At 36.5% G+C, this 12,373-nt stretch overlaps 1 protein-coding gene across 8 annotated transcripts; it reads left to right on the top strand.

Moving 5' to 3' along the window:
- On the top strand, positions 438 to 11,707 carry LOC109711902. Of its 8 annotated transcripts, none has more exons than XM_020235256.1 (14): positions 454 to 612; positions 2,361 to 2,448; positions 2,721 to 2,829; positions 3,838 to 3,887; positions 4,374 to 4,440; positions 6,212 to 6,284; positions 7,936 to 7,991; positions 8,600 to 8,696; positions 8,875 to 8,959; positions 9,714 to 9,776; positions 10,241 to 10,300; positions 11,038 to 11,142; positions 11,220 to 11,282; positions 11,354 to 11,707. In XM_020235256.1, exons 1-14 carry the CDS (start codon positions 554 to 556, stop codon positions 11,450 to 11,452), a joined length of 1,074 nt encoding a protein of 357 aa, XP_020090845.1. In that variant the 5' UTR covers positions 454 to 553; the 3' UTR covers positions 11,453 to 11,707. The 8 variants fall into 8 exon arrangements, with proteins under 8 accessions (XP_020090849.1, XP_020090845.1, XP_020090846.1 ...); XM_020235257.1 differs by having other exon boundaries at positions 2,361 to 2,452; positions 2,725 to 2,829; XM_020235258.1 differs by having other exon boundaries at positions 455 to 612; positions 11,038 to 11,130.

The raw sequence follows: 12,373 nt of genomic DNA, 5'->3' as shown, positions 1-12,373 counted from the left end.
ATACAATTTTCACAGTAAATTCATTAAATACCTTAAATTTTAATATCATAGGATCGTTGACCGATTTAAATTAAATAAATTAGAAGGTTGGATAACAAAATTACAAATTTGAAATATTCGATGGATAATTTAAAATAATATATAGTGCAGGAGTAGACATGCTGTGCGCACAACAGTATTTGTACTCCTAAGTTTTTAACCATACCCTAACCATCTATCAAAATTAATAAATAATTAGAAACTTAGGAATATAAAGACTGCTATTCTTGTAATAGCATAGTAATTGTATTCTATAGTGCACATAAATTAGGTACATTTCCATCTGAAAAAAATTTAAAAGGGTGAATTTCAAAGAGAGTTAAAAATTAGGGGGGTGTCTATACATTTTATCACAACCGCGACATGTACCGGCGCTTTTTTTTTTTTTTTTTTTTTTTTTTTTATGATTTAGAGGGGAAAAGTGAGAGACCTCTCGGATCGCGACGCGGAGCTCGGCGACGTAGTGGAAGAGGAGGAGCGGGGGAGAGCGCGGCGACAGGGATCGGCCGCGGCGATGTCGCACGAGAGGGGTACCTCCTCCTCCGCCGCCCCCACCGCCGAAGACAACAACCTGTAAGCCTCAATTTCAAAACCCTAGATCCCCGATTCTCCTCCCCCCCAAATCGTTCCCAATCCATCTTCTTCCAATCGCAGAGTTTTGCGTGAGGATTTTAGTGATTTGCCCTAGCTCGTAGCAATTTGACGAATCTACTCTCTGAATAACAATGGGGAATGTGTCGAATCCGTAATCTTGATTTGGATCGTCGGAATTGAAGCGGAATTTGGTTCGGTAGATATTTCTAGACATAAACGTGCCGAATCCGAGGTTTCGAGCGAGTCACATTAGTGTTCAATTGATATCTTTGCCATGGCATCGCCTTTCTATTTTGTTTTTTTTACTAATAATGTGAGTGAGCAAATGCTATGCATGTTTACGTTCTTGTGATATTACTTACAAATAGCTTTGTAAGTGATTGCTAAGCTTGTCTTTGGGAATGTACTTCTCTATCTGAGGTGCGAGTGCTAGAAAATTTTTCAAGAAAAATTAAATCTACCACTTTTGGCTACAGCTTTCCTCTTGGAGTGGCAGAAGTTAGGCGTTAGTCAAGAAAAAAGTCCAGAACTTTTGGCTTGAGCAGGAAGCTCAATTAGGCTTCCAGATCCCAAAAATAGAAGTACTGATATGAAGGCCCCATTTCTGGTTTTGTTAAGAAACTAATGATGGGTGATGAAAACTGGAGAAGTTTCATGTGAGCATCAGGGCTGCGACTTTTTTGAGCCTTTCTACTTCCCAGCATAACACTAATAGTTAAAATGCAATTTGTGCTTTTACCATTTTTAGGATTAATTAGCTAACTGCTGCGGTAGATCTTAAGCTGAACTGATTTGCATGCCTCTTTCTTGATCAATCATTGTAATGTTAGCTTTTTGGTGTTTCTATTTGTTTGGTTTTCTCATGAATCAATGAAATATTCTAATGAAGCTTTCATTAGTCGCATAACATGGAATTTTCTCTGGCTGTCAAGCGCCCTGTCAATATAATGTAACACCGACATCACAATTAGAACTAACATGGTGTTATAATCTACCAGTTAAGTACATATCAATTAGTTTGATTTGTCTATATGTTAGCTAAAATTTTGTGTTACTTGGAACTGCTGGTAATACATGGAAAGGTGCAACAGGGGTAGTTTTTATGCACTGTGATAATTTGATTACGCATGTTGGAATCTTCTGCTGCTACTTTCTGTATAGTATTATAATTGTTTTCTGATGTACAAATCAGAATATTGTATCTTGTGATCTATGTATGATTAGAGTCCGGTGCTCTTTGTTGATTATGAAATTGTTGGCATTATGCATCTTTTATTTGTCTGTCTTGATGTAAAAATGCAAGTTTCTCTAAATTGCCCCATCCAGAATTTGTGTGTTTTACATTTTTTCTTAATGATCATTTGCTATGCTTGCAACAGACAAAGGGTTAAAAAATCAGGTGTCTTTAATCTGATCATGTTGTCATTGAAAAAGAAACAATGATCTTCGGTCTGTGGTATCATCTTCTTATTTCTTACTTATTTAATTGACCTCTGCATAAACAATGGTGTAGGAGGTGTAGATGACTCGCATTCTTGACTTACATGTGTGCTATTTGTTTGCCTTACTGATATATGACTTCATATGATATGTTATCTGACAGTGCTGTTCGGTGTGAGTTTTACCCATTGCTTTTGCTGCTGAGGTTTAAGTTTTCTGTTGTCATTGTTGAACACTATAGGGAAGAGTTTTTTAGTTTGATGAAGCTTTGTAATGTCCATTTGTAGTTTTATCGACATATTACAGGAAGCACCACTGTCTGGTCATCGGCAGCCAAGGAGCATACTTGGTGGTGCTTTATATTGTCTCCTATTGGCAAGTATACTTTCTGTATCTATGTAGATTTTCCACAGAGTAATTACGCTCTCTGAAACTTAAATGTCTGTGGCATCATATTGTAATTATAAAGTGATATCAGGGACACTGTTTGTCATTTGAGTCTAGTTCTGTACAGTTTTTTTTTATTTAAGTAGATTTATCATATAATTTCCCCTTGCTTGCTGTTTTCTGATAATTATCAGTCAGTACAAATTTTTTTAGTTATCTTATTTTATATTTGAAAGCCGAGTTTACTTATTCTTCTCTAGGCAGGTTATGCTGTTGTGGCTGCTGCAGCTCCATGGATATTCTTCCTTATACCCAATTTGATCCCAATGTTGCTTTGCAGTGCTAATGCGCTTCTATTGATATTAACAGGTATTCTATCAGATCGTCAATTTTTTCCCGCCCTTTTTAACTTGCTCAAACATTTATACTCAATTGACATGCCAATAGTAAGTATTCATGTTTCTTGTTTTTATAATTTGGATTTCTGCAATCCTTCTTGTGCCTGCTGTGTCTTGGTCAAAGCATAGGCAACATGGAATAGATCATGTTGCAATCTGCTAACATCCGTAGGAAGTAGTCTTCTTTGGTTGGGTGGTGGAGATTTACGCCATCTCTCTACCAACTAGGATCTGACCATCATAAGATGATCCTGTTCATCACCTTTGCATGTCACCATGAAGTATCTTTTGCCTGCAGTGATTATGTAAAGCAAGTGTAAATGCATATTCAGTTCTGTTTATTAGTTGTAATACGTTATTTAGGAGCACGGGATTACAATGTGCTTGGTATATAACGATCTTGGGATTTTAGATTTGCGAGAACTGAAAATGTTCTCGATTCTCTTAGTATTAGATGGATTTATGGTTGAAATTTTGTTCTTTAAGTGATTTGATCAGTCATTGATATGCTTTTGCTCATCACAAGATTAAGTAGGTTCTAGTTCTATGATTTCTATCTATATCTGTAGACTAGATTGAGAAATCTTATAGGAGCTTCAGACATCTTAGGGAAGTTAGGAGGATAAAGCATTAAACAATATGGTCAAGCTTATTATCTCTAAACTTTTACGAAAATCGATAGGAACTAATCGCCATAGATACTTGAGGATGATGATTGCTTTAGCCATCTCATTTTCATACTAATCTCCTCGTTGGATTTACTGATTTCAGAAATTTCTATCATGATTTTTATACATGTTTGTATTCAAAAGTTTGTCAACGTAATTGTATTGTTAGGAATTCCAGTAATTATTCACCCTAGTTAATTACAGCACTGAAAAACTCTTGCATGATCTGTGACCTACACTTTCAAAAACTGCAATTCTCTGCTTTTAGCAAAGACATTATTATGTATGGGTTGCCATAAAATGATCTCCAGGTGTATTTCAGCAATATTGGGTCTACCAGGTCAGAAAAGTGCGGTTGCAGGTATTTCTTGTTCGCTAGTCTTAACAGATCTGCTGTTTCTTCACCATATTTTCAGAAAACTTAGTTTAGCTTTGCCAATAGATTCTTAACTTTGTTTCTTAATAGATTGTTAACTTTGCTTACAAGTTGCAGTAAAAACTAAAATCGAAATCCCCAACTTTGTTCTTTGGGATAATAGCTAATATGCCCTTCAAAACTTCAAAAATATCTAATATACCCCTGGTTGACCAAAATGCTCTTGGACCCTGAAGTTACCAGGTGATTGTAATATGGGGAAATTACATAATTTAAAAATCATAAGCACCTCTTGAAGGCTCATCTTCTATCCTAATGTTTCATTGTTTCTTCCTCAAGGCATGATAAATTTGGGAAAGAATGATGCTTTAGAACCCAAACCTTTCTTTCAAATTTAGGCTTTGTTTCCTATCAGTCACAATTTGTAATTTTTGCTCTCCAATCTAACAAGATTGTGCATGTGCTATGCAGGGTTACTACTCTTTTAGCCAGAGATTGAAGCACAGTGCACGCCTTCCATTTGCCATTATTGCTTATGGTATGATATTTCATATAAGGGGCAATTACCTATATACCCTTGAAAAGTTTCCGGTTTTCTTATTTACCCCTCTTAGAAGGCTAATATTGAAAATACCCTTCTTATGTTCCAAGTCTTTCTAATATACCCCTGGAGTTCAGCTCCGTTAGTGAGCTGCCGTTATCTCTGTAAAATTACCATTTTGCCCATTCTAATATACCCTTCTACCGTAACGAACTTTTCTTATATACCCTTTATATAGCAAATATTTTTCTTATTTGCCCTTCAAATATAAATTAGTTAATTAAACACGCCGAGATCGATAGCAGTTAAACCAACCTTGGTAGCTGGAGACATAGTTAGTTAATTCGGATTCGGCAAAAATTCGGTACGAATATAATTCGGATAAAATTCGTCTTTTAATTTTTAAATTTGTTGAAAAATACAGCTAAAAAACGGATTCGGCAATTATTCGGATACGTGATTTATACAGGTATTATACGTTCACCAATTAAAAATTCGGGATCAAATATAATTTTTATATATAATTTTTAAAAATTCGGTATTATACTATATATATTATTATAATAATATTTAATAATAGATTAAATATATTTAATCTATTATTAAATATATTTAATAATAGATTAAATATAATTAATCTATTATTAAATATATTTAATAATAGATTAAATATATTTATTTAATCCGTGGTGGTGGTGGCTGTGGCCGTGCGCCGCCGCGTGCGCGCGCATCCTGACGATGTGCACCGCGTCGCCGCCCTTGGCGGAGCCCTCGTCCTCGTCCTCGTCCTCGTCCTCGTCCACGGGTGGCTCCAGCGCCGCCGTGGTGATGGAGCACCCCTCGTCGTCCTCTGCCGTGGCGTCGGTCTCGGCGGCGGCGGCGGCGGCGGCGCGGTGCTTGCGCTCGTAGAACTGGGTGGCGAGGAAGTCGAGGACGAGGGTGGAGAGGGCGGCGGCCATGGCGACGAAGCCGGAGAAGGGGAAGCAGCGCCAGGGGAAGCGGAGGAGGCAGGGGTTAGTGAGCGCGGCCTCGACGTCGTGGAGCATGTGGACGAAGCCCGTGGCGAGGGTGACGCTTGCGGCGAAGGCCTTGGCGAGGGCGAAGAACCCGCTCTCCGTGCTCAGGAGGCGCCGGCGCTTCCGCCCCGCCGGCAGCGGGAGCCGGCAAGATGGAGGCGGAGGAGCCGGCGATCAAGTTGGGACTTTGGGAGAGAAAGAGGATAACTTAAGGAATTGGCATAATAAGTTAGGGGTAAAATAGGTATTTTATATAGGTTTTAACTCTAGTATACATTTAACCCATGTTTAACCCGAGTTAAGATAACAGAGGATAACTGCGGGGGTATTTTGGAATAACGGTGGAACATATGAGGGACATTTTAGAAAGAAAAAAAAAGTAGGGGTAGATCGGATATTTCCAGACGCATGAGGGGTATATAGGCAATTATCCCTTCATATAATCATCTGTATCAATTTGAGATGCAACAAATGGAAATATAAGTTGCATATAAGGCTGGTAATGCGAACTTATTTGTTTATTTAGTTTAATCTTAAACTTCTTGTTTCTATGGGCTTACTGATATGGTTCTTATTCTTTGGGCATTTTTCATCGTATCTGTTGTAGATGCCTATGATTTTATATTTTTGAACTTATTGCTCGCAATTTAAGATCCTGGTTCTTTAAAGTAGTCTTCAGTTTGTTGTTCTTTGGCATAACTTGGTAGTTTCTACAAGTTCTTATTGATCTGATCTTATTACATGTGTTACAGGAACTGCATTGATGTTACTTGTCCTAGTCTGGCAGCCTTATATCAGAATATTGTCGATCACAATTTTGCTAAGGTAATATTCTTCAAATATACTCAGTTAACTTTGTTTTCTTAACCACATCAGATAATGGTATGTCTTCAGATGGTTTCTGGTTTGCATTTGTAAAGAATCAGAGTAATTGAATTAGTGGGCATATGTTATGATTACTCACAGATTCTAGTCGGACTCACGAATTTTAATCCAACCTGGATTTGTAGTCTTTTTCTTATTAAACTTGAATTATTTTACTTATTAGATTCAAAAAGATATTATTTGAGATATCTATTATATTAGGAATATCTTTTAATTTATTCTATCTTATTTAGTATTCTTGTTATATTAGGATTACTATAATGATTCTAGGCCTGCAAATAAGAGGCTCTTCTCTTTTGTTGTAACGGTTAATTTTATTAAAAAGAAGAGTTTTTCTTAATGGCTTCTAACTTTGGCTGAATTAAAAAAAGATGTCTCTCTTTCTCTTGGAACAGAGAAGCGCCTAATAGAGGTGTTAAATCTATCTATCACTATTAAGGCTACAGTAGGAGCGGGAAAAGATACTAACAGCATACATCTACATGAAAAAATAATATGCAGACTTTTTCTTTTCTTTTCTTTTCTCTTTTTTTTTTTTATTTGTGATATAGACATGTAGACAGAGGAATGCTTGACAATGCCTCATGTATCTATTTTTAGGGAGGAACTACCAATCTCATGTCTAAAACTCTAATTAGGTTAGATGCTCTTCCTAGCCATTGTGCCCCTTGTCCAAGAAATGCATTGATAACAAATCTCTACGAATATACAATGCATATTCCTGAGCATCCTCATGACAGTCTTTTCCTTTCTCACTATTTCCCTTGTAGATCCGCGGTCAAGGCTGCATAATTTCAGAGTGTTATTACATTGTAACATTTAAAAAACTGCTTGATATATGTGACATAAAACAACGCGCATGATCTCGGCACACGGTATAGATGTGTGACAATTTATACAATCCATGTTACCTCTTGAATACCATTAAAAAACTGCTGGTGTAAATAATTCCACATCAATATGTAATGTGCTGTGAGAACTATGGAGTCCCTATAAACCTCAAGCATTGATATATAATGCTTTACACCAAGTTTATATCCATGTCATTTAGTATTATCTATCAATTAGAGGATGCCGAATGCTTTCTTTATTCTCTCATAGGACCCTTCTATTTGTTGACAATATTTGCTAGATGGCTTAGTGACTGTCTAAGATGCTCAGAATTGACATCATTAATTGAATAAGCCCAGCTCCTAGATAAGCTAATTATCACAACGTCATCTTACAAAATAGTTAAGAAACCAGCTAACTGGTTTTTTAGATAGTTGTTGTAGGCAAATTTTATAATCCTTGTGGTTGCTGCACTAACTTGATGTGGTAGATAATCTAAGAGAGCTATCAACATTTTCTTTATGGATAAGTCTGACATCAATCTTAGACTGTTTGACATCAATCTTAGACTGTTTTTTGGCAAGTTGTAAGCTAATTATTTGTTGTCTGTAATTATGAGCTCTTGCTTGTTAAAATTTATGCTGGGTTACATGATATGAGAAAAATGAACCATATGAATTTTGATCCTTGTTGTGCGATCTTGAACATGATAATGTTAGACTGCTGTTCTTGTATATTTATTCCATTTTGGTATATGCAGGACTATTATGGTTGTTGAAGCTGTCTGCGCTGGATGTTTCATGGGTTTATATATTGGTGCGTAACCAAATCCCAACAAGTTGTCTTATAGATTTTGGAACATGTTTGACCTCTTTATTGTGATACTGTTAGATGACTAACAACTTCAGCTTAATTTGATGGAAAGCTGACTCTACTTATTAGCTTATTTTGATGGATATTTTGATGGCACACATTTGCAATTCAAAGTTCATTATTGCACTAACCATGAACACGATATCTTCATTGTTCATACTAATGTAATAAGTTGTATGTCAGTTGTTTTCAATGAGGTAATGGTAATAAGGGACCATTGCTTGGTACAATGGTAAAAGTAGTGAACTTGCAATCAAATGGTGCAGTATTGAGTCTTGAGATCAGTTGCTTCATGCAAAAGCTGAAGGATTATAGAGAGAATGTAGTTTGAGGACTGTAGGTTGAGGACACCAGAGAGGTGTTAGCTTTTGAATTCGTTAGATTTAGAAAGACGCGCGTGTCCAAATAGCCTAGATACAGAAAAAGTAGATTATATATATTAATCTTTAGCAAGAATTCTTTTTTTTACTTTGATTTCCTCCAGTTTGATGATTATGTGTTGTTTTATGCAGAATGATAGTCAAAGATTTACTGTTTATTTCTGTGCACAGGGTGTATCTATAAGTACAATGCTCTGAATGGTCAACCTGATGTCTTAAAGTCACTATATTCTGCATTACAGCCATCTAGCTCACTGGAGGATCTGAGGTAGGATCTGAGAATCTTTTATTCAGGAGTCAAAACTAGAAGCAAATAACATAAAAAAAAAGAAAAAAAGAAGGGCGTGATGTCGAGCATTTGCTTATTGTATGAATTAGAGCTTCTCGTAAAAGCTGCTATTTCATGATAAGACATAATTCTCACGTCTCTAAGACTGTTTTAACAGATATTATGATGGTGGCCATCTATCTGATCAACAAATGGCTTTGCTGCAATACCAAAGGGAAAACCTTCATTATCTGAGTGAGGAGGTACAGTTAATTAGAATTACTTAATATTCTACACATCATTGTATCGCAAACTATACATGCTTCATTTTCTTTTCTTTTCTGTATTTGGTTTGATATTTAATTATTATTATTATTATTATTATTATTATTATTATAATTGAAGCGTTTTGAGGTCTAAGTAGGTATGAGTCCAACTAGTTACTATGCAGAGCAACAAGATATAGAAGCGTCCCGTATGGTTGATTTCTTCAATTGGTTGTAAATATGATTGTCTGTTTTCTGTAAACATGAAATGAAAAATCTGGAGACGGCAGTGTTTTGGTTTATTAGTAAAATAAAAATCCTTTTGGCCTTTCCTTTTTGGTGCTTAAAATTTAGGACAACTAAGTTCATAATTCATATTACTTTTGTATCATTGTGAAGAGATTGCTTCTTTCAGACAGATTAAGTTACGGAGGTGAACAGTGTGGATTCTAAGGCTGAGGTGAATGATTGACATTAATAGAGAAGGAATTAGCGGGCAGAGATAGGAAACCTCTTTTTTTTTTTTGGGAAGAATTTGATTTTTAGAAGAACTTTTCCTATAAGAGTATGAGTTACAAAAGAAGGAAAAGAAGGCATAGCTTACGGAGATTACTGGTAGGATTTGCAAATGATGCTACAGAAGTCATATGAATATTTTCTGTGCCTCCTAGCATATTGGTGGCTGCTTAAATGGTTTCTTACTTTAGATTGTTGCTGCTCTCTTCTTACAAATTTAGTCTTCCTCTTGCAGGTTCTGCGTTTGCAAGAATCCTTAAGCAAGTACCAACGAACTGATGATGGAAGCACCCCTCAGGTGCACAGCAATTGATTCACTTAAGCTGGCATAGAATTACCTAGTGAATATCAAGGATATGCTGCTATTAGGCAAAACTTGTGGTGGTTTTCTGGGGAGAGAACGTGGGCATTTATGGGCATATGGGAATTGCTTATCTTCTTTTCCTTGAGATTTCCATACAAAGTTTCTGGTCCTCGATATATTTAAACACTTCTTTGCTAGTAGATATCCATCCTTCAACACTTTGTTTGCAGTTATTACTTATTATATTCATCGTCATATGTCCGTTTACACACACATTGATCATATGACCTTCAACTTCATATTCTTTTTTCTCATGTACGAACGTAAATTTGCAGAAACCAACAATATTATGTCATTATGAGTTGTTTTTGGCAATGAAATCATGTTATACGTTGGTTAAGTTTTCAATAGATCACATAGCCATAGCTTACTGTGGCCTCCATTTTTATATCATGCAGGTTGACCTTGCTCATCTTTTAGCATCACGTGATCAAGAACTTCGAGCACTGTCTGCTGAGGTAATATGTTGCAAGTTGTGTCCAGTCTACTCATGATTGAAAATTTGGAGGTTTTAACAGTATCATTGGACTTGGTTCTTTCTCCACTTCTGTCGAAGAGAGTAAACTGAGACTGCAGAATCCATTAACAGTTAATGGATGACATTTCACAAGATCGTTAGTTTCAGTTCTCCCTATTTTCACGGATGAAAATAATCTCAAGTCAAAATAAGAAAATTGATGTGTTAATTTTAAAAAAGAAGCTAGGATTTAATTTCAAAATTGCTTGTCTCCATACAATTTAACATTATGATAAAAATATTTTCCTCGTCTGTCCACATACGGGGATGGCAATTTGTTCTAACCGATGACACAAGAAACTGCCTTAGGTCCAATTTGGTTTGAGAATAAACCTTCATTAGTCTTGTTCATCCTTGTTATCAATTAAAAAGGACTTTCTATTTTGCTCTTAAGCTAGAAAATGTTAAATATGTTCTGCTGGAAAGTTTGGAATTCTTTATTTAGGGAATAGTTGATCCATCAAGACAATTGAATAGCATTTTCTTAACATTACTCACTCATTTTGTTCCTAGCAACCAAAGAAAGTTTCAGCTGATTCTCTTGAATTATTGGATAATGGAGTAAGATGGGGATCAAAGAAAATTATCCCAGCCAATTTTATTCCTGAACAGCACTGAGTTGCTTTGATGCGCCAGAAATATTCTTATGGCATCTCACATTGCTGTTTTGTATTGCAGATGAATCAAGTACAATCGGAGTTACGCCTTGCTCGAAGTTTGATTGCTGAGAAGGACTCGGAGATTCAGCGCATTACCGGGACAAACAACCAGGTATATTATCAAGTAAGAAATATTTAAAAGATTTTTTTCTTAAAAAAAAAACTAAACTCTTTTGTGTAAGGCTAACATATGCATTACAGTATGTGGAAGAGAACGAAAGGCTTAGAGCTATTCTTGGAGAGTGGAGTGCTAGAGCAGCAAAGGTACAATGTCTAAAGTTGCAATATTTATTGGCAACTATCGTAACTAAAGTGCAATACTGTGTTTCACACAGCTCGAACGGGCGCTGGATGTTGAACGTCTGTCAAACATGGAACTGCAAAAGACTATAACAAAGCTAAGGAGCCTACCATCTGCAGAGCGTCAAGTTTGATTGCCAGAATCTTAGCCGACTGTAAATTTCCCTAGAATCAACCAGGTAATATACTCGAGCAATACCTCTTTATCTTGGAGTCGCATTTTGAAAAAGCAGATGGTTAAACAAGGAACAAATGCTTGTTCAATTATCTAGATTGTGGCACAGAAGTATCCCTTTGGTTTCTGTTTGTAAATTGATGGATCTTGAATTTTGTAATTTGTTGTTGTTGAAGCACTGAATCGGATAATGGGGATTTTCAATTCTTATAGATGTGTAGAGGAAGGTTTACAGGGATGGAAGGTTTATAGTAACTTTGTTGATGGTTGTTAACAAGGTTTTAAGTGCCCGTCGGCACAGACCGTATCCACCGTGTCGTACCGTGCCAACAAGATACTGGCACGATATAGACCTTGTGCCGATGTTACAGTTCAAAACCTTCTATTCTTTAAATTAGTAAGTAATTTTCTCATTAAAGTTCAAAAGATGTGATAAAAAGACATAATAAATAGTTAGAATATTTTGTTGCTAAAGAAAATAAATATTTCATTCTATTATGTGTCGGCATACAAAATTTTTTTTGACTGGCACGCATCGGTACGGCACGGCACGCACCGTGCCGTACCGTGCCAGCAAGTTTCCGGCACGACTCCGTGTCACGGCACTTAAATCCTTGGTTGTTAAGCACTAATGGAGCAAAGCTGCAGGCGGAATTTGTAGAGCATTGTCTCCATGAGTGGGCTAGAACATGAGTGGGCTAGAACTTTTGGGAAGGTTCATTCTGCACATCGCAGTTAGTGTTTAGTCTCACTTTTTTCTTTTAATGATTTTTTTGTTTTTTTTTTCCTCCTTCCCATAATGGGGAGCTTGGCATCTTACATCTCTATTCTAGGACCCCCCAGCGGGAGCTCACTCCCCAATCTCCAACCCATGCTTTGT

This window comes from Ananas comosus, linkage group 6 (genome assembly GCF_001540865.1).
Source record: "Ananas comosus cultivar F153 linkage group 6, ASM154086v1, whole genome shotgun sequence".
In the NCBI taxonomy this organism is placed as follows: Eukaryota; Viridiplantae; Streptophyta; class Magnoliopsida; order Poales; family Bromeliaceae; genus Ananas; species Ananas comosus.
Note: the sequence above shows the minus strand (reverse complement) of the source record. Positions and strands in the feature narration are given on the sequence as shown.